Here is a 19,564-nt window from a genome sequence, read left to right as displayed (position 1 = left end):
TGCCCTCCCCTCCACAGGGCCTGCCAGGCAAGCTCTTCTGCCACCAGGAGTGGGAAGATGGGAGTGGGCATGAGCGCGGTGGGCTGGGTGTGGGGCGGCAGCCCTCCCACAGGGGAGAAGGAACTTTATGATCTGCGTGCACAGGAAGGTGAGCTGTCGCACTGGTGTTTCAGGGTGCCTCCCCCCCAGTCAAGCTGGCCAGTGGGGCTGCTGGTGCCCACCAGGCTCAGGGGGCCTGCATGCTCTGGATGGGTCACACTGTGCTGGGTAGAAATCCCAGCCCAGGGCCCTTCAGCTGGAAAATCAGCACCTACTGGATAACATCAAGGCTGTGCCTGGTGGCCGGTGCCTCAGAAATGGGAGCCCTAAGAGGACAAGGGAACGTACTTTCCCACCTGCTCTCATGGAGATTAGGACCCCAAGAGGCCGGGTCCTGACTCCCTGGGATCTGGGAGGATGGAGGTGCTGCTTGGGGGGCGCTCAGGGGCCAGGCTAATCGTGATTGGAGATGCCTGACTGCGAAGGCCTCAGAGGCTTTACAGGGGAAAAAATCCATCTCCTCCCTAGGCCCTCTGGATGTTCTCTCGTGAAGGGGGTGAGTTTCATGAGGCCTCCTAGGGACCTGTGCATCTTTAGGAGAAAGCCCCTGAACTTGTCCTAGGCAAAGCCTGGAACTTTGCTGAACCTCAGTTTCCATATCTATGCAATGGTAGCAATTCCATCCGGTCAGCACACAGCACCCCTTGGCTGAGCCACTGACCCTTCTGAAACCTAAGCCAGATCCCACTTTTTAATTTCCACTCTCCTGACTATTACCCATTTGGGTAACTCTTAGTATAACACTTATTCACTGAATGTGTACTGAACTTCTAGTACCAGGTGCTGGGGACTCAGAGATGAACATGATAAGTACTAGCCCTCAAGCAGAAGAGGCAAACGGACTAGAACACAGGCACACAGAACCCAGGACGAAGGGTCCATGGGTGGATCAGCTTGGAATCCATGAATGGGGAGAGGGAGTGGGCACCGGACCTTGTCTGGGGATGGGGGTCTTTAGGACCACCTTCCTGGAGTTGTTCTAAAGAACTAAAGGTTGTTCTTTTACAACTTTTATGAATGTTGTTCTTACCGTAGCCCACATTCTGCATGGAGAATTTAGAAATCTATAGAAGTGGTTGCATTTTGAAGGATGGGTGGAGGGTCTTCCATCCCATTTGCAACCATTCATTCCCTTTCAGCTCCTTTTCCTCCCCGGGCCTCAGTTTTCCTGCTCTTGGAAGCCTGTGCCCCAGCCAGTTCCATTGTCATCTGTCCGAGAGAGCCTTCTGAAGATTCTGGAAGCTGAGGTCTTCATCAGCTGCCATTGACAGAGTCAAACTGTGAAGATAACACCTCTCATCTGACAGATGAAGTGAGATTGTGACGGACGAGGCTAAACTGCAGAGCTGCTCGCTGACACCAGGACTGCTGTAGGGGGAGCCGGGGAGCAGGTGGGGGGCAAGACACAAAGAGCCTGGCGCCTTGGAGGCTGTCTGTCATCACACTCCCGCCACCCCCACCAATTAAAGACCTTAGGCCCCACCCTGCCCTACATGTGGCCCAGGGCTGTGTGAAGGTCACTGGAGAAATCTGGGTGTGGGCACCGAACACTTACAGGAGGGAGGCACTACGACCAAGAAACCTCACCTGGGCCTGCTGAAGCTTTGCTCTCTGGGGCAAATGCCCAACCCTGGATTCACAGGAGGGACTGAGCTGCAGAACTGGGGCAAGTGTAAATCGCTCACTAGACCTTTTCACGATTGGCTTTTGCTCCTTACTGATAAACCTCTCTTGTGGAGTAGTTTGAGAGGCAAGCGGAGGTGAGAAGGAAGTTCCTAGGGAGAGAGGAGAGATTAAGGAGAAAAATGTCCTTCGCTCCCGACGTTCGTACACACACACACACACACACTTAAATTACAGTGTCCTGGGCAAACACACCAAGCGCGACACACGTCTGAAGCCCCCTCCTGGAGGCCCCGCGGAACGGGGCCCCGGTGGAAAACCTTGGGGAGCAATGGCTCTTGAGGTCCCTGTGGCCACTCGGGCCCTGGGGCTGAGCCGAGCTTGGGCTGCTGCTTTGTGCACCGTTTCCACCTCCGACCCGCCTCGGAGCATCAACCATCTGGCCTGGCGGGGAAGTTGAAAGATGCAAGGAGGCGAAAACGGAGGCTTGGGTGGGAGCGACGATTTGCAGGGTCACACAGGAGAGCACGTGGAGATGCGGTAACGTCTCGCGGGCGCGCCCCGCCTGGCTGCTCCTAGAAGGGGACGGCGAGCGGGGTGCGGGGCCCCGGAACGCGGCGGCGGCGCAGCCCCCCTGGCGTTGCCAGGCGCACGGTTGCCGGGTAACCCGTGCTGTTGACGGTGTGTCCAGAGCGCCCGGGCTCGCTGCGCGCTCGCCGCCCCCACCATGGCCTCCCGCGGCGCGGGCACCCTACTGACCGAGTTCAACGCCGCCTACGTGGCCCCCGGCCTCATGCCCGGGTAAGACCGCCGCACACCAGGCCCCGCCTGAACCTGGGGGTCAGAGCCCCTGCGGGCGGTCTCTCCCCTCCTCCCTCCACAAAACCCTCCACCGGCCTCGAAACTCCGCCCTTTGGGGGCTGAAGGAACCCGGGGCGCCAAGTTTTCACCTGGCGGGGTGGCCTCCCCAGGGGTTTGCGCTCTCAAGGCAGTGGCTGGGCGCGGCGGGGGCTCTCCAGGTCCCCTTCGGTAGGAAGTCGGTACCTAGCGAGCGCGGAGCCCGCCGGGCCGGGATAACCGTGGTTGGGGTCCGGGTCAGGGGGAGGAGGGGGAGACGACGTGTGGGGTGGGTGTTTGGAGACGCCGGGCAGGAACAAGAGGGTGAGGAGTCCCCGAGAAGGGGGCGGGCTCTTCGGCCCCCACCACAGTGCGGGCACGCAGGATTCCCGCAACATGAATTACTTGTTGGTTGAAGGAGCGAAGGCGACCGGGTGCGCACCCGGGAGCGGGGCTCGAAGAATCTGACAAGGCAGGACCGGCAGTAACGTTTAGTGGCGTGCGCTACCCACCGGATCGCCTCGTCGGTTCTCCCACTGATCTCACTTAATCCTCACAGAATGCTGCCTTTGAAAGCTTCCCAGCCCCCAGACCTGCCCTGCCTTTAGCATTTTCGGATGCAGGGCAAAACCTACATTTCCTTTCTCTGGATGTTTTCACACTCCAGACAGCTAAGGTGCAAGTCTGACCGCTCCCTTCCATTCTTTGGTCCTTTTCCTCAAAGTGTCTGAGATTTCCACTCCCAACCTCCTCTTCCAGGATGTGAGATTGTCTTCTCTATCCTACTAGTCAACATGGGCATTGAGGATGGGGGCTGGATTCTGAGAAGCCGCCTGCACAGCACCTGCACATCTGTATTGAAAGAATGAATGAAATTAATGTCTTGAGAGTTTTGCAGGCAGGATCTCCATGTGGGTGGAAAAACACATGCTCTTTTCTGCAAACTAAACAGACTGCAAAACAAAGAAAAGGTCTCACTGTATATTTTGTGTGACGTTTGGGTTGTCTTGAAGCAGAATAAGGCTGACATAGAGGAGCTGTGATATTAAAATGATTTCTGCACACAGAGGTAGTACAGTAAGTAGGGGCAGGTTCTGTAGCTTTAATCCAGCCCCTTTGTGGACAGGGCCTTTCCTGGGCCTTAGAGGGCTCAAAAGCTGCTTTGGTTCCCATCAGACAAAGCTGATTTACCAGGTCACAGTTGTTTCCTGAAGTCAAGCCAGGTGTGTTAGAGAAGATGACTAAGGATTTTCCTATTAATTCTTTCAATCGTTTAGGCATTCCGTTGATAAAGATGTGTTGAGTGCTTGGGATGGGCCAGGTGTTGGGTTAAGACAAACAAGTGGGGGGCTGCCCTGGAGGGGTTCCCAGTCTGGTGTAAATACATAAGGTTGAGCTCAACACCATCTCTGCAGCCTTGGATAGTGGTGTTGACACCACACTCTGGGTGTTTATCATGAAATTTGATTTCATACATTGCTATATTTTTGTCTTAAGCCCACCTCAGTCTCCGTTGGAACCTAACCCTCCCCCACGGCTCCCCCACTCTGTCCCAGGTTGCGGGGAGGGAAGCTGCATGTTTCAGAAGCAATCCCAGGATACTTCTCTATCCACGCCACTCGTCTGCAGTTCCCTTGAGTGCCCTGTCCTCTGACTGATCTAGAAATTGTGATAACAAGTGAATCATAAATAAGGTTCCAAGCGTGGATGGGCTAGTTTGAGCAGCTGAGCCCTGTGTTACTTTCTTGGCTGGATCTTTTTGGGAGGGATGTGCTCTCCCTAAAGATTCTCATCAACAAGGAATGAATTGAGTTGTCTTATGTGTCTAAATGCTACCTTATTGGCAATTTTGTTAACGTAATGAAAGAATCCAAGATTCCCTGCCACACTTGGATAATTATTATTTTGTATGTCTTTTCAAAGATGAATCACAGGATTTTAAGTGCAACCAGTCTCTTCTGACACTCAGATCGTCCTCCTTACCAGTTTTATTCATAGAGGCAGAAATACTTGCAGTGGTGAGGACCTCAGAAACTAGGTAGTCCAGCCCCACCACCACCTCCCGCTCCAGACGTGGTCACTGAGGTCTGGGGGATGGGGACTTGCCTGAGCCTCAGGCTGGTGATGGAAGAGCTGGGCTGGAACCAGGTCCCTGATGCCCTGTAGTAGCACTGTGAACCCCCATGTATAAGCACCTATTATATGCCAGGCACTGAGCTGGGCTTTTTACAAACTTAAAAAAAAAAAATCTTCACAACAACCCAGGTGTCAACCCAGATGCAAAGCTGCCCAAGATCTTTCATCAGGTTGCCCAGCCAGGTCTCTGTGACTTCAACACCCTACTCTCCCCAACTGCTAGCAATTATCATCAGTTAGATCTCTACAGTGTTCAAGGCCTGATTCTGGGTACTGAGGGGAACAAGATGCTGGTCCTCAGACAAGGACGCTCCACCTCCTCCCTTGCCGCTCTGGGCAGTACAGCCCTCAGACATTTTGCCACTTTCTGGCCCGTGTGCCCTCCCTGAAGTGAGCAGGGAGCTCTCGGGTCAGAGATCCTGGGGTTGTAAGGCTTTTGGAGGGATGAGACTGGCTCAGTGACACTCTGTGCTTCCTGCCCGCAGGTCAGATCTAGGTGGTACCCATTCCTTTGCTCTCTGCCTCCCACCACACCTCAACGGGCTCCCAGTCCGAGCACTTGACCTGCCCATGCATCCTGGGGTACAAAACAAAGGCCGTCTGCCCAGGAGGATGTAGGAGGCCCAAGTGCCCACATAGCTACCTGATGCCACTCACACAGCCCTGAGGAACTGGGGAGCCTTCCTAAGAATGGGGGATGAGGGGCTCCGGCAACCTGGGCTTTGTAACAGGGACCGTCCTTCTCTGCAGAAGAATCATAAGCCCATAGAGCTGTGCCCCCATTTGTCAGTTCAATTCAGCAAATACTTGCAGAGCATCTACTGGGTGCCAGGGATGCAAGTATGAGTAGAACACAGCCCTCTCTCCCCGTGGAGCTGACAGTTCAGAAGGGAAGAATATACTAGGGCCCAGGTAATTACAACACAGCAGGATGTGAACTGAGACATAAGAGAGGCACAAAGATCGAAGACAGTTCAATGGCAGGGACAGGCATGGTCTATGGGTGGGTCGGAAGAGGCTCGATGGGAAAGGGGGTGTATGAAATGTACCTTGAAGGATGGAGAAGATCACAATTTGGGGAGAGGAGGAAGCATCTTCTGGATGGAGGGGATGGCATGGGGAAAGGCATGGGGTGGAGGTACCAGCAGAATATGCTTTGAAAGCAACAAATGGCCTTTTTGCCTGGAGTGGCAAAGCTGGTGTTACCGAACCAAACTTGGGTCTGCTTGCCTGAGCACAGTAAAACCAATCCATTGACCTGGGTTGCTGTGAAGGAAAGTGCTGCGTTTATTGCAGGGCACCAAGAAAGGAGTCCAAGTAGCTAGTGCTCAAAAGCCCCCAACTCCCCAAAGGCTTTCAGGCAAATGTTTTTAAAGATAGGGTGAGGGAGGGGGTTTGTGGGGTGTGTGATCAGCTCGTGGACATTCTTCTGATTGGTTGGTGGTGAGGTAATCAGGAGTTACCATCATCAACCTTCTGGTTCCAACCAGTCTGGGGTCTCTGTCCTTGTGGGCAGCAGGCAATTAACTTCTTCCGCCTGTTGGGGGTGGGGTCAGTATCTGCAAAATGGCTCAAAAGCCATGGCTCAGAATATTATCTACAGTCCTTGCGGAGGAACTAGAGGTCCTTGACTTTGTTTAATGGCTGAACTATTACTATTTCGTCTTGCTTGACTGTTTTCCTGTCTTTCTGCATTTTCTCACGTCTCTGATTAAATTTATTCTTTGGAACTCTGGGAAGGCCTGGGAGGCTGAAGTTCTTCTACAGACGAGAGGCAGGCGGAAGACACGGTTGGGGATTCTGTCCCTGGAAAGCCCCGCAGGGTCCTGCTCAGTTACACTGGGACACGGAAGTGGATGATGAGACTGGAAAGACCTCTCACGGGGGCCCACGTCAAGCAGGGCCTTGAGCACCTGGCCCAGTTTGTTCTTAATTTCCAAGGTGCTGGGGAGCCCATGAAGGTTGTTGCCCAAGGGAGGGACCTGATCAGAACCGTACTCAGCGGGAAGTGTGTGGAGACGAGGGTGCTCTTGGAATGAGAACAGGCTGCACAGTAACAAGTTAATTAGTTAATAAGCTGCTCATGGGATCCCTGATGGCGAACGGTAATTAATCTGAATGTTAGCTGGGGGACCAAGCAGTGCTATTAAGAGGCGGGAGGGATGGCTCCCTGTGTGCCCAGTAACCTCAGGGGACTTTGATGGTGGACCCGGCTGAGCACCTTCTCCAAGCCTGTGTGGTGCGCAGGTGGGTGAGGGGCAGGGATGGATGAAGGGGTCGAGGAGGAGGAGGTGTGAGGGTCCGTAGGGACCATTCGATGCCCCATCGTGTAACATGCCGTTCCCCTCTGTCCTCTCCACCATGGCGTGCCACACGCCCAACAAAAACGGGGCTCTACCATGGAACCGCACTGTCACGCTCACAGCTCGCAAATGCAAGTGCGTACAGGGACATAGACCTACTAGTCAAGGTGTGCCCGCCGAGGGCTAAATAAATATGACCATGTGCGTGGGCACGCGTGCGCGCGCACGCACACACACACACACACGTGCGCATGTGCACGGGCCCCGCCCACAGCAAGAGGGGCTGAATGGAATCCAGAAGCCACGCAGAACCTTAGGAGGATTGCGGAGGAGAGGGCTTCTCTTCTATTGAGATGCAAATATCTTGGCATTCAGAGAAGGTGGGAAAGCAGGCAGCAGAGGAGGAGTGTGGCGGGGAGCCTGGGGGTGGCAAAGACAAGAATCACGATGACATGCCACTTTTCTATAGCTCCTTTCTTTGAGGTGTGCAGACACCCCTGTGGGTGGGGCGCTCTGGGCCCGCGTGCTCGTCAGACAGGAGCCCAGCGTTCCAGGAAATGGTGCCCCCGGCTTCTGGACTTGAGCCTCCTTCATTACTGAGCACTTGTCATGTGTCAGGGGCTGTGTAGGTTTTGAGGATAAAAGAGAACACTCATTAGCAGAGGAGCTGAGCTAATGTGGATCTTGGTGTCGATGAAGGATCATAATCCTGCTGTGAGGCAGAGATGCTGGGCAGAGGGTGGGTGGCCAGGAAAGGCGACAGGGAGCCTGGCTCTGTGAGTGAGGGCGAGATGCCCCAGGAGGCAGGAGGAGATGCAGGCGGAGGAAACGTGTGTGAAGACTTGGAGAGCACGTGGGGCCCCAGGGATGTGAGTAACACTTCTGGGGCATCAGGTGTCCATGGGGAAGTGAAAAGAGAGGTGAGCCATGGTGATCAGATGATGAAAGGTCACTCTGGCATCAGTGTGGACGACAGGCTGCAGGGGTGACACTTGGTCTAGGGGACTAGCTAGGAGATCTGAGGCTGTCCAGGTGAGCAAGAGGAGGGCTTGTAGCCATGGGATGGAGGAGGGCAGTGGGAAAGTCACTAAGGAGGGAGCAAAAGCAGGACTTAGGGAGAGGTTGGATGTGACAGTTGGCAGGGTGATGCCCGGTTTCTGGTGGATTCTGGTGGATTCTGGTAGGTGAGGTGGTGTTAGCCAGGACAGGGATGTCCAGGAGGAGCAGCCAGCTGTCTTCAGTTGTGCTGAGTCTGGGGGCCCTGGGCAAGCCCTCGGTGGACAGCCGGGTGTGTGGATCTGTAGCCGGGAGAAGGGTCAGAGCTGGAGACACCGATCTGGGTGTCCTCGCTGTTGGAAGTCTAATGTGGACGAGCTCTCCCAGAGAGAGTGGGTCCCTGAAGAGAGAAGAGGACCCTGGGGCAACACCAGCACCTAGAAGATGAGCAGGGGAAGAGAGCCAGACTCCAGTCCGTCCTCCTCCACGCTGAGGTTTTCCTCAAAGCCTCCCCCGATGGAGACCCCTTCATGGAGCTCCACCAGTACTCTCCCCACCCGACCTTCATGGGAATGGACCTTCCCTCCTCGTGTTTAATAGCATTAGAGCCTTGACTGCTGGCACCATTCCTGCACACACACACCAGGACTCAATAAATACTGAATGAGGGGGAGGCGGGAGGAAGGAGGGCTGAGCAATGCAGGCTTTTGTATTCTCGACACCTAGCATCGCACCGGCACACAGTGGGTTCCCAATAAAGTAACTCTTAATGCCATCTGACTCTCTTAAAAAGTATTACCTGTGCAGGTAAAGAAGAACGCAACAAATCACCCCAAATCCAAACACCTGGAATTAACCTAAAAATCATTTTAGATTTCTTTTTATGTGTATATTCAGATAAAAGACTAAATGGATGGGTGGATGGATCGATGGACAGAAAGATAAGAGAGCAATTTTATAAAAATATGATCTTACCATACTTACTATTTTAAAATGAAAAGCATGAAATTTAATGTTACTCAAACTTAACTGAAGAGAAAGATACTGAAGTAAAATGGAAGAACAGATTTTAGATAAATGCTAATTCATCATAAGAGATCTCCATTTCTAAAAGTTCCCTCTGACGGAGAGAGGGAGAGAGAATAAGCACCGTTAAGGGGTTAATTACATTGTGTTATTTTCACCAACGTGTTTCAATTTTAGATGCCACTGATTGACTATGCTTTAGAAATTCTAAGTGCACGCCCGTCTCCCCTCCACCCACCCCCCAACTTTTGTTGCTTAAATTATTTTTTCCTTTGACAGGTTTTATAACATTTACATTCTTTTCTGCAGCCAGCCTTCACCTAGTAGCTATTCTTGGTTCTCTGCACTTAAATAGATGTGAAGTAACCACCAGTCATTCTTACAGAGGTTCTACATTCCTGAGTATTTTTTTCTTTTGAATCATCTCTTAGTTGGCAGGATTTCATCATTGAACACTGCTTTCAAGAAGAGCTTTGGGTGCTTTATTTCCTGAGTTCTTTCATACAGCTGCCTTTATACCTGGATGACTGGCCAGTTCGATATTCTTGGGTCATGCTCTTTTCTGTGCAGAGTGCTGTAGACTGTTGTTTCTTTAGTTTTCATTCTGTTGCTTCATTTTCTCTGTGTTGGAGTTTGGCAACACCTGGTGACCGGCACCTCTTTCATCCCCTGCGTTCTGAACCACTTGAGAAAGAAGATAAAAGAGGGAAAGCTGGCGTTGGAGAATGGGGCTGACGCTGAACCCGGATGAGATGGCCAGGCTGGGCTGGGGCAGGCTTTCCTCCTGAAGGGGAGAGTGGGTCCCCCAAAACAGGGCGTGGAGGAGCAGGGTGGGCTTCCTTGCTTCCAAGCAAAAGAGGCAGGGAGAGTGGGCTTCACCCCCACAGGTAGATGTTCCTCCACTTCTAATGTGGAAGAACAAGTGAGGGCTGGAGGCGGCTGGTGGACAGTTCCCTCCACACGGAACGACTCATAGCGATGAAGGAGGAAGCACCTCCCAACTGCTTGTCTTTGACTTGATGATGGCACTGCTATTTTTATGACATTTCATACACAGCACAAAGAACTTTCAGGGACTCTGCCTCTTTATCTTAGGTGATGCTTCTTCCAAATGAGTTTCTTCATCAGTGTGAATGTTGCAGAGAGGGAGTGTGGGCCAAGGATGTTGGATTTGGCGACTGGATGATCTTATATGACCTTCATGAAAAAGCACAAGCACACATTCAAGTGACGGGTCAGAAGGAAAGCATAGGAATAGAAGAAATGAAAGCAGAGAGTAGTATGGAGGATTCCTTGGAGAAATTTGGAAATAAAGGAAGAGAAAGGGTTGTAGAAAGCAGCAAGGCCAAGTGTGGAATTTTGCAATCTAGGAAAAGCTTTGAATGTTTGTGGGCAGAGGAGAAGACACTAGGGGAGCAGGAGAGATCCCAGATGGGTGGGAGGGGGGACAGAGGCCGAGAGACAGGGACGGACGGATGGGGGAGTGAGGCCTTGGTGAGGCAGGAGAGGACGCTGCAGCCCAGGAGGGGGAAGGCCATGGCAAAGAAGAGGACTCCGTCCTGAAAGTGGCCAAGGTGACCCCACAGGCTCACAGGCACTCACCAACCCCACCATCTTTCGAGGACAGGAGACGTGGCCGCCAGCAAGGAACTCAGGAGGGGCCAACAGGAAGGGGCACTGAGGCAGGAGGGAGAGGGTTAGGACCACCAGGGTCACGGCACCCAGGGCAGAAAGAAGCCAAGGGACGAGAGAGGTGAGGCTGGAGAAAGGCCTGAGTCCAGTGGAGGGTCTCTCCCCTCTGCTGCCCACTCCGCAGCCCCGTCGCTCACTGCTCTGGCCCCGGGCCAGCCTCGAATGCTGCAGGATCGCAGGAAGGTAGAGCTGCGGAGGGAGGGTAGGACCAGGAACCGGGGAAGGACTCCTTCTATTCTGCCTACAGTGGAAAGCCATTGGAAGGTGCGTCAGTAATCACGGTGCTTAACTTTCTCGCCTTTCATCCAAAGATGAAATCATGCATTTCTTTCTAACTCTAGGCCAACACCCATTCTACTTGTGAGGAGCCTGAGGCCCAGGGCAGCCCTCAGAGGTAATACTGAAGCACGTCTTCAAAGGCCTCACCGTGCTTTGGCCTCTGGTGCAGGACGAGTGGCCTGGCCAGCTCCCTGCACTTTCCGGGGCTTCCCTGGGAATGTTTTCATGTCGGGGAGGGAGCTCAACCGGGAGGAAGTCAGACGTCAAGCCTTGCAGTGGGGTGGTCTCAGGAGATGCATTGGAAGGCCCTGGAGCATGGCCACCGGCTTCCAGTGTCTGTGTCTGTAGGTCCCACCGTAACGTCACTGGTACTGTTGGCACACCAGCTACTCACCTTGTCATTTGTTTAATAGACATTTCCTGCCCATAGACCATGTGCCTGACCCGGTTCGGAGAACTGGGGATCAGACTCTGCCCTTGAGAAGCTCCCAGTCTAGCAGGGAGACAAGATGTACACAGACAGTAGCAGGACAGGGTGAGATGCAGCTGGTGGAAGGGGTTTAGGGCACAAAGAGAACTGAGAGTGGGACCCACCTAGACCTAGAAGAGGTGGCAAGGAAAGGCTTCTTCAAAGAAGTGACATTTAGGCAAGTCTTAAAGGACCTTTTAGTACTGGGAGGCAAGGGGCAGGGGATGGGGTGGTGGTGGACAGGTTTGTCATTCCTGATGGCAGAAGGCACAGGGCAAGACCCCAGTGGGGAGAGTGAGGGGAAAGGCGGGGTGGGGGGCAGGAAGAGCAATTACACACAGGAACTACAATGGCTGTTTGCAACCGGGCTGTAGGGTAACTGATGAGGCGGAGACAGAGGCAAGGGTCAGGTGACTGACAGCCTTGCCTGCCACGCTAAGGAGCTGACTTCAGAAAGTTCAGTCTGGTTGAAGTGTGGAAAATGGGCTGGAGGTGCGAGTGCAGACAGGAGAACAGGGAGGAGGCTGCAGCCGCAGTCCAGGTGAAAGGCGACGGAGCTTGAGCTCAGGTGGTGGGGATGCAGCTGCAGGGCTTGGTGGCTGATGGGACGTGAGGGATGAAGCTGGGGGAGGTGGATGCCCGCTCTGCCTTGGACATCGCGGAGTGCTCTTCACGGAGGTGGGACTAGACTGTTGGGGAAGGTGGAGGTGGGAGGTGAGGCCTGGGGGACATCCCAGGGAGATGCGTAGTGTGCAGCTGTACACAGGAGTCTGAAGCTTGGAGGGAACTTCTGAGCTGGAGCTGGAGACCAGGGGTCCTGCACACACAGGTGAAGGTTAAGGCCACGGCATGGAGGCCATCACCAGGAAGACTGGGTGGGCCCTGGACAGACCCCAGAGGAAGTGGGCAGAGAGGGACCATGATGAGAAGGAGACTGAGAAAGAAAGGACAGAGGTGTTGGTGAAAACCAACAGCGAACAAGAGAGCAGCGTAATAGAAACCACGAATGATATTTCAAGAAGAGAGCGGTCCACAGTGCCCAGCGCTGCAGGAGGGCCACTGGTGACCTCGGCAAGAGTGACCTCAGTGGCAACATGGGGGCAGGGCCAGGTTTCAGAGGGGGGGAGCCCAGGGGAGGCTGTGCTGACTGGGGAGCTTTGATCTCTTATTTGCCCGAAGTCTGATTCCCATGCTCGCTGATGTCACCGACTCGCCCCTCCTCTCCCCTCCCTTTCCCCAAACAAGTCTTGGTTCTCTCTGTGTGAGTCTCACTTAACCAGGGGTCTTGAGCCGTGTCTGCTGTGCTCTCTGTGTCCCCAAGCATCTCTGCTTGCCCTGCCCTTGTCCCTCCCACTAGCCCCCTTGGTCGCAGAGGGTGATGGAACTCTGTATAAGGCTCTCAGAGCTCCAGAACCTGGGCGAGCTCTCCAGGCCGGCTGGGTGGCACCTGGTGAGGCTGTGGTGCCGGAAGCGGGGCTACACCAGAGTTGACACTCATCACATGACCCCTGCCTCTTCATGGGATAACCGCAGAATGTGACAGCTGCAGGAGGCCTCCGCCTCTTCAGGCCAACCCCTCCTTCAATGGAGGGCCATCGAGGGAGAGTGATTTGCCTGCAGCCTCGCTGAGGGGGTCAGGACTGGAGCCCAGGTGTCCTGGCCCCTGTGTGAGCCTCTGGTCTGGAGAGATGACCTCTGTGGGGAGGCAGAGGCCCAGAGCCTCTTTCACTTGTCCTTCCCCAGGGGCTCGAGCTGGGCCGTGTACCTTAGGAAGCCTCTCAAGGCCCGGAGGTGACCAGCGGGGCCGCTGACCTCGCCCGCAATCTTGCAGGGCCTCTCTCGGAACTGGCCTGCAGCCCATCACCCATCTCTCCCCCCTCCCCTGCTCTCTCAGGTACCAAGGCCATGTTCCTGGCGTGGCCTTCTCCTTCGGCTCCCCTTACGGCACCACCACGCTCAAGTACCTCCAGGAGCAGCGCAACGCAGAGAAGAGCCACACTCCCTTCCGCAAAGGCGGCCACTTCCCGGCCAGCTTGTTCCCAAACCCCAACCAGGTGCTGAGTGACCGCTCCTGCACCCGGGACCGCTGGCTGCACGCCCCCAGCTGCACCCGCTTCAACCTGGACAGTAGCCGCGCGGCCGAGCTCTCGCGCTTCTACCAGGTGGGCGCCCCGGGCTGGGCTACGGCCACCCCTCTGCCCTCCCCCCGACGTCCCCTCTCCCCACACCGTGGGGAGGGAGTGACTGCTGGGGGCCAGGGGAGACTCTCAGCCTCCAGAGCGCCTCTGTTTGCTTCCTCAGAGCCCCTGAGCCAGCAGGGAGCCTGGTGAGTTTGGCCGGGGAGTGGGGAGGGGCTCAGCGCTCTGCTTCCCTGACCTCCCCCTGCTCTGGGGGCTCCAGAGTGTTTCTCCCACTGGCGGGAGAGCTGGGAGCCTTTGGGGATGTTCCCGCCCTCACCTCTGCCCAGCAGCCTCTCCCACTGGATGCTTGTTTACCTGCTTTCTGAGCAAAAGCCCTAAGGTTCACCCCCAGGGTGAATCACACGCTCTGAGGGCCGCTGAGCCCCACCCCGGTTCCAGCCCCAAGTCTACTCTCGGTTGTACACCTGGATCCGGGTGCCCACCTGACACCACCTCCCTGCTCCACAGGCCCATTGAGGATGCGCTCGAGTCGGCCTCAGCCCCAGAGCAGACCCCAACTGCCCTCAGGGGAACAGAGGTGGATGGAGGGGGGGCCTGCCCACACCCCCCCTTGTCCTTATCCTGCTCCTCGGGCTCAGAAAGCCTCCTCCGGATCCGTTCAGACACATCCCAGCCAGCCACAGGCTCACAGGCGCTCACCCCGCTCAGGGGAGGCCAGGGCTCCCTCTCCGCTGTGGTCCCCCTCAGCTCCCTGGCAAGCATCCCTCCCAGCCTGATTTCAAGGGCACAGATGCCTCCAGGCCCCCAGGGTGGAGGACTGCATGAGAAGGCAGCTTCCCGGGAGAGATGACCGGGTCCACGCGGTCGGACTCCGAGGAGCTGTGGAACTGGGTTGTGCACCTGGGACGTTCTTTACCTCCACCTTGGCTCACAGAGCACAACCTGCCCGGGAGGGAGGGAAAGGGACACACACACACACACACACACACGCACACAGCTTACCTGTGCTACCTACTGAGCTGGGCTTCACATCCCCTACCTCTGCTGGTCCCCTGCCTTGTTTACTTGCCCTAGCAAAGCTGGCGTGGCGACAGGAGCTGAGACTCAGGAGGACACCTAGCTGGGGACTCTTCTCTGAGGGCATTTGGGGAGACGGCCCCCACCCCCCTGCCCAGGTACAGCCAGGCAGGGGCTGCAGGGGCCCGAGGTCACTCCTGCACACTTACGACCTGTCCTCTCTTCCTTGGTTGAGCTGTAGATGACGCAGCAGCATCGGGAGTACTATCAAGACAAGACGGGCATGGCGCCCCGGGTCCCCTACTTCGTGCTGCCTGTGAGGGAGTGGGAACGGTACCCCCCCCCCACCGACCTGTGAGTCCCTGCCCTCTCCTCATCCGTGCGTTCAGCACACCGCCAGAGGGCCCCTGCCCTTGCCAGGCACGCAGGCCCCCAGACTGAGAAATGAGTTAAGACTTCACCCCACAGTGCACAGGGTGACAGTTACAGAGCCAGGGGGTCAGGGTTTCAGCAGCCTCAGGAGGGATGCCAGGAGCCTGAATGGGCGGAATCAGGAAGAGCATTTTCAGATGCCCTGGGAGTTTGGGAGCAAACCCCATAATCCTCGCTGGCCTGAGTCTGCAGGCTTCTCCCCCGGCAATGGCAGCCTTGCAGCTACACTCGTCCAAACGCCAGCACAGCCCCTCGGTGCAGCAAGGAGCTTCTGCCCTCTGGTGGACCCAGAGGGTACTACACAAAGCAGGGCTGTCTCCCCAGCCCCAGCCCAGACTCAGAAAATGTTCTTTTAGGGACGTGAACATATTTTTCAAAGTCCAACTGTCCCTCTGACAAACGTGAAAGTTCCTCCCTGTCCGCCGTTTGCTGCTTTTATCCGGGAGAGCTTCTTCTCCCGGGGAAGGCCAGCTCTGCCCTGTGAGGTAATCGGGGCATGTGGTTTCCTCACTCTCCCTCCTGACACCCAGGCAGGGAGATCAGAAGTCTGTGCTGTGAGGTGTCCTGTGGAGTAGGGGGCATCGGGAGGTCAGTGGGCAGATCTTGGGTTTCCAACTCCATGCTGACCCATTGCTTGCCTCAAGAGCCCTGAGCCTTGCCATTGTTGCTATTGATAAAGCAGCAACCCTTTCCATAGAGTTTAATGATTTTTTAAAAATTAATTAATTAATTAATTAATTAAATTGGAGTATAGTTGCTTTTTTTTTTTAAGTTAATTAATTAATTTATTTTTGGCTGTGTTGGGTCTTCGTTTCTGTGCGAGGACTTTCCCCAGTTGCGGCAAGTGGGGGCCACTCTTCATCGCGGTGCGCGGGCCTCTCACTGTCGCGGCCTCTCTTGTTGCGGAGCACAGGCTCCAGACGCGCAGGCTCAGTAGTTGTGGTTCACGGACCTACTTGCTCCGCGGCATGTGGGATCTTCCCGGACCAGGGCTCGAACCCGTGTCCCCTGCATCGGCAGGCAGATTCTCAACCACTGCGCCACCAGGGAAGCCCGAGTTTAATGATTTTTAAAGATACAATTTAACATCCTCTATAGGTTTTTCTGTGCAGGACAGATGGGTCCATTTTCTAAATACGGAAACTGAGACTCCACAATGGCCTCGGGAACTTGTGCCATGGCGAGTCTGGTTGAAGGCAGAACTGGAGAGAACCCAGATCTCCCAACGCCAACTCTAGGATTCTAGGTTGGCCATCTCCACCCTTGGAGTGGCTCTGAGTCAGTCCATCCCTGGAGACAGTGCAGGGCCTCGTCTGGGGACAAGTCTCCCCTTGAGACCTCTCCAGGCAGGATCTGCATCTCCTGCAGCTGTGGGACCCCAGGACGCCCAGCTCTGTTCCTTCTCCAAACTGCCTGGCAGCCCGTGCTGCTGCTGACAGCTTCACATCTAACACAGAGGACCAACTAGGTGGTTGGGAGTAAGAGGGTCAGTGTCTGCACTCAGCCTTTACCCTGGTCGTCTCTGTGGCCCGGGGAAAGTCCCTGTCCTTCCCTGAGGTCCACTGCCATCATTGTCATCATCACCATCACCATCACCATTATCACCATCACCATCACCATCACCATTATCACCATCACCCTCAACATCACCATTATCACCATCACCATCAACATCACCAATCACCACCACCATCACCATCATCATCAGTAGCAGCAGCACATTTCTTATAACACTTGTTGAGTGTTTGCTCCTTGTTCAGCATTATGTTAAGTGCTTTGTACGCATTACTTCATCTACTCCTCAAAACAGAGCTAGGAGGGAGGTACCGACATTAGTCCATTTTTACATGTGTACACTTCTAGCAGGAATTGGGCCAGAATCCATCCCAGCTTCTTGACACCTATGTCCTTGCTCTTAACCACTGTACCGCTGTGCAAACACAAGTCATTCTGACCTCGAGTGCAGGGTGACTTACCAGGTGTCAAGCTGACGAGCAGCCAGCAGGGTCGTCAGCAGCACGGGCTGGGAAATGGGCCTTTTTCACCCTCCCTATCTGGTTCACTGCATAACACTAGCTCCATCCTCACCCCCAGGCCTCCTCTGGGCCCGAAGAAGAAGTGGCACCTTTTAAGAGTATCCCCTGAGAACCTGAGGACCTACCAGACATTCCCATCAGGGAAGAGGGTCTCCGCACAGGAGCGGCAGATGCGGGACTGCTACTTTGAGTTCAGAGCCTGATGCCTGAGAGCTGCGGCATCACCAGGTTGGCTTTCTGGAATAAAATCTTTATCCGTGACCCTCCCACGCTCCTCTCCTCTGAGCCCCAGGAGCACTTGGCCACAGCAGGACAGCACTGAGGGTCACACAGCACGGTGTCTGAGGGGCCTGTGGAATGCTCACCCAGCATTGGTTGGAGCCAAGAAAAGGCAGTGTCAGCACCCTGCTGGGCCCACACACCTCTCCCCTGAGGACTGCAGGGCTCCTGAGTCTTGGTGGCAGGTCACTCAGGCACAGAAATACCTCCCATCTGCTTCCACTGGGATAATCAAGGAAGTCCCATTATGCCATGTCTGAGAATGAGGGTTCAGTGGCCCTGGAATGCTTGCGCTGGTGTCAGATGCAAAGGGATTCCCACTTGAGCCTCGGCTCAGCATCATTTCATTCACACAATAGCCTGTGAGAGAGGGGGTGTTGCCCCCACTTTACTGATAAAGACACCAAGGCTCAGAGGTGGAAAGAATTGTCCAACCTCACGCAGCTGAGAAGTGGCACAGCCAGGGTTCAAACCCAGGCCTTTCTGACTCCCAGGCTCTGCTATCTCCACCACACACTCTGCTTGTGGCCCATGTGAGGTGGGGATGACGCAGATCCCGGAGGGCCCTGTGGTGCCTGAGAGGTGAAACCACTTTCTGCATTCTGCCCAGACTGGCAGGGACAGTCTGACTTGGGACCTATCCCCTGGGACTGTTTCTAGAAGGGGACAGGAGGGAAGGGACCCGAGACTAAGACACTCTTCAAGGCATCGCTGTGCATCAGGGACCTTTACGCCAGAGTGGACACTGGGTTCCTAGGTCACATCTGGAGGTGGCCTGGGAGGGTCAGGGTCTGAAGGCCGCTGCTTCCCACCTCCTGGGAGGCCTCCTGTCTGTGGGACAGGGCACAGGATGTGGGGGACAGACCCTTTGGAGACGGGATCTAGAATGGGAACCTTGGGTCAGGTGTGTACCCATACCATAGGAATTCTCCAACATTCCAGCACTCCTGGATTTGATCAAGGGACTCCATCAAGAAAGGGCTCTTATTTCCCCTAAAGGCAAGGCAACCACAGCAGGTTCAAGTACACGGGAGGGTGAAATAGACCTTCCCCGTGAGCCAGCATTTAGACACTTCCTCCCCTGAGGACAGGGTAAACAAGAAAAAACGTGTGCCCGTCAGGTAGGCATCTGACAGCTTTCAGAGACCCACTAAGGGGCCTCTCCTGTGTGCCAGACCAGCTGAGCCCCAAAGAGCCCCTGTGGTGGCCAAATTCATTCCAGGGCTTGGCTGAGTAGCAAAGCAAATGAACCCTGATCGCTGGTCACACACTGTCGCGTCCCGAGGGTGCAGGGGTGCCGAGTAGGGCCAAGATGTCTTGGGAAGCCAGGCGCCACTTGGAAAGACTGCTCAGCGCGTAGCTCTGTACAGCCTGCATCCGAGAGGCGAGAAGAGAGGCTGGGCGGAGGCTCCAGGGAAGGGAGGGAAGGACGTGTATTTTCCTGGTGAATTTCATCCCATTTGGCCTGGTCCCTGCTGTGACATGTGTTGGCCACAAAAGGACTGGCCATCCCAGTCTTGGCATCACTGGCGAATTTAAGCCCTGGAATGAGCAGTTCTTAATAAAAAGTACTTCTATATGACCCTGCACTCAAAAAATGATGAACTGATGGAAAAAGGGAAAGGCTTTTCTTTTGCTTTATTGAATAAACAATATTCTAGAAGTGAGGGAGGGATGGGGACAAAGTCATTCTTCTAATCAGATTTCCCCCAGCGCCTGCGGGGGTTGAATCCCTAGTTCCAGGGGTCCCCCTCAAGGCCGCCAGGGCAGGTATTTGGGGTCACATCAGCATCCCCAGGAGTGAATCCGAAAGGAGCTGAAAGAAAGAATTCCATTAGCCACCTCGAGCCTGCAGTTGTAAAGCCCCCTCTAATTTCTGGGTTCACACCTCTTGTGTCCCTTTCTCTGAGTGATGGCCAGTTTGCAGCTCTCCCAAGCCAACTCAAAGCCTCCTCTGAGCAGCTTTAGAATGCAAAGGCTGTCAGAACCTTGTGGTGCTGGAACCAGTGGAAAGAAATGGGAGAGATTCAAAGAAAAAACTCAAGGCAGACAAGATTCCAGCTCCAGTCATGTGCTGGGCTGTTATGGAGGAAGAGGAATTACCTCGGTTGGCGGGGGTGGTCCAAGTGTGGATCCTCTTTTAGAGAGTCTGCCCAGGCTAAGCCCTCTGGCAACCATGTTGGAATGGAGGGCCCTCTG

General features: G+C 54.9%; 2 protein-coding genes across 8 annotated transcripts in view; one reads left to right on the top strand and one right to left on the bottom strand.

The window, feature by feature from the left end:
- The first annotated feature begins 291 nt into the window (after window positions 1-291).
- CIMIP2C (ciliary microtubule inner protein 2C) lies at window positions 292-19,032 on the top strand. Of its 3 annotated transcripts, none has more exons than XM_082357053.1 (4): window positions 292-2,262; window positions 2,414-2,523; window positions 13,355-13,786; window positions 14,109-14,849. In XM_082357053.1, the coding sequence occupies exons 2-4, from the start codon at window positions 2,450-2,452 to the stop codon at window positions 14,449-14,451; spliced, it is 849 nt and encodes a 282-aa protein (XP_082213179.1). In that variant the 5' UTR covers window positions 292-2,262; window positions 2,414-2,449; the 3' UTR covers window positions 14,452-14,849. The 3 variants fall into 3 exon arrangements, with proteins under 3 accessions (XP_082213179.1, XP_082213180.1, XP_082213181.1); XM_082357054.1 differs by lacking the exons at window positions 292-2,262; window positions 14,109-14,849 and adding exons at window positions 14,860-14,972; window positions 17,145-19,032 and having other exon boundaries at window positions 2,310-2,523; window positions 13,355-13,622; XM_082357055.1 differs by lacking the exons at window positions 292-2,262; window positions 14,109-14,849 and adding exons at window positions 14,860-14,972; window positions 16,419-17,135 and having other exon boundaries at window positions 2,310-2,523; window positions 13,355-13,622.
- The window catches only part of CIB4 (calcium and integrin binding family member 4), a 97,923-nt gene continuing 97,344 nt past the window's right edge, over window positions 18,986-19,564 (bottom strand). For all 5 annotated transcript variants that reach the window (XR_014234867.1, XM_082357056.1, XM_082357057.1 and 2 more), the window contains one exon: window positions 18,986-19,181. Coding sequence is in view for 4 of the 5 variants with exons in the window: in XM_082357056.1 (XP_082213182.1) it covers window positions 19,151-19,181 (31 nt within the window). In the remaining variant the exon portion in view is untranslated. The remainder of the gene's footprint in view (window positions 19,182-19,564) is intronic.

This window comes from Balaenoptera borealis, assembly GCF_965194805.1.
Source record: "Balaenoptera borealis genome assembly, chromosome: 15".
NCBI classification, from domain to species: Eukaryota; Metazoa; Chordata; class Mammalia; order Artiodactyla; family Balaenopteridae; genus Balaenoptera; species Balaenoptera borealis.
Note: the sequence above shows the minus strand (reverse complement) of the source record. Positions and strands in the feature narration are given on the sequence as shown.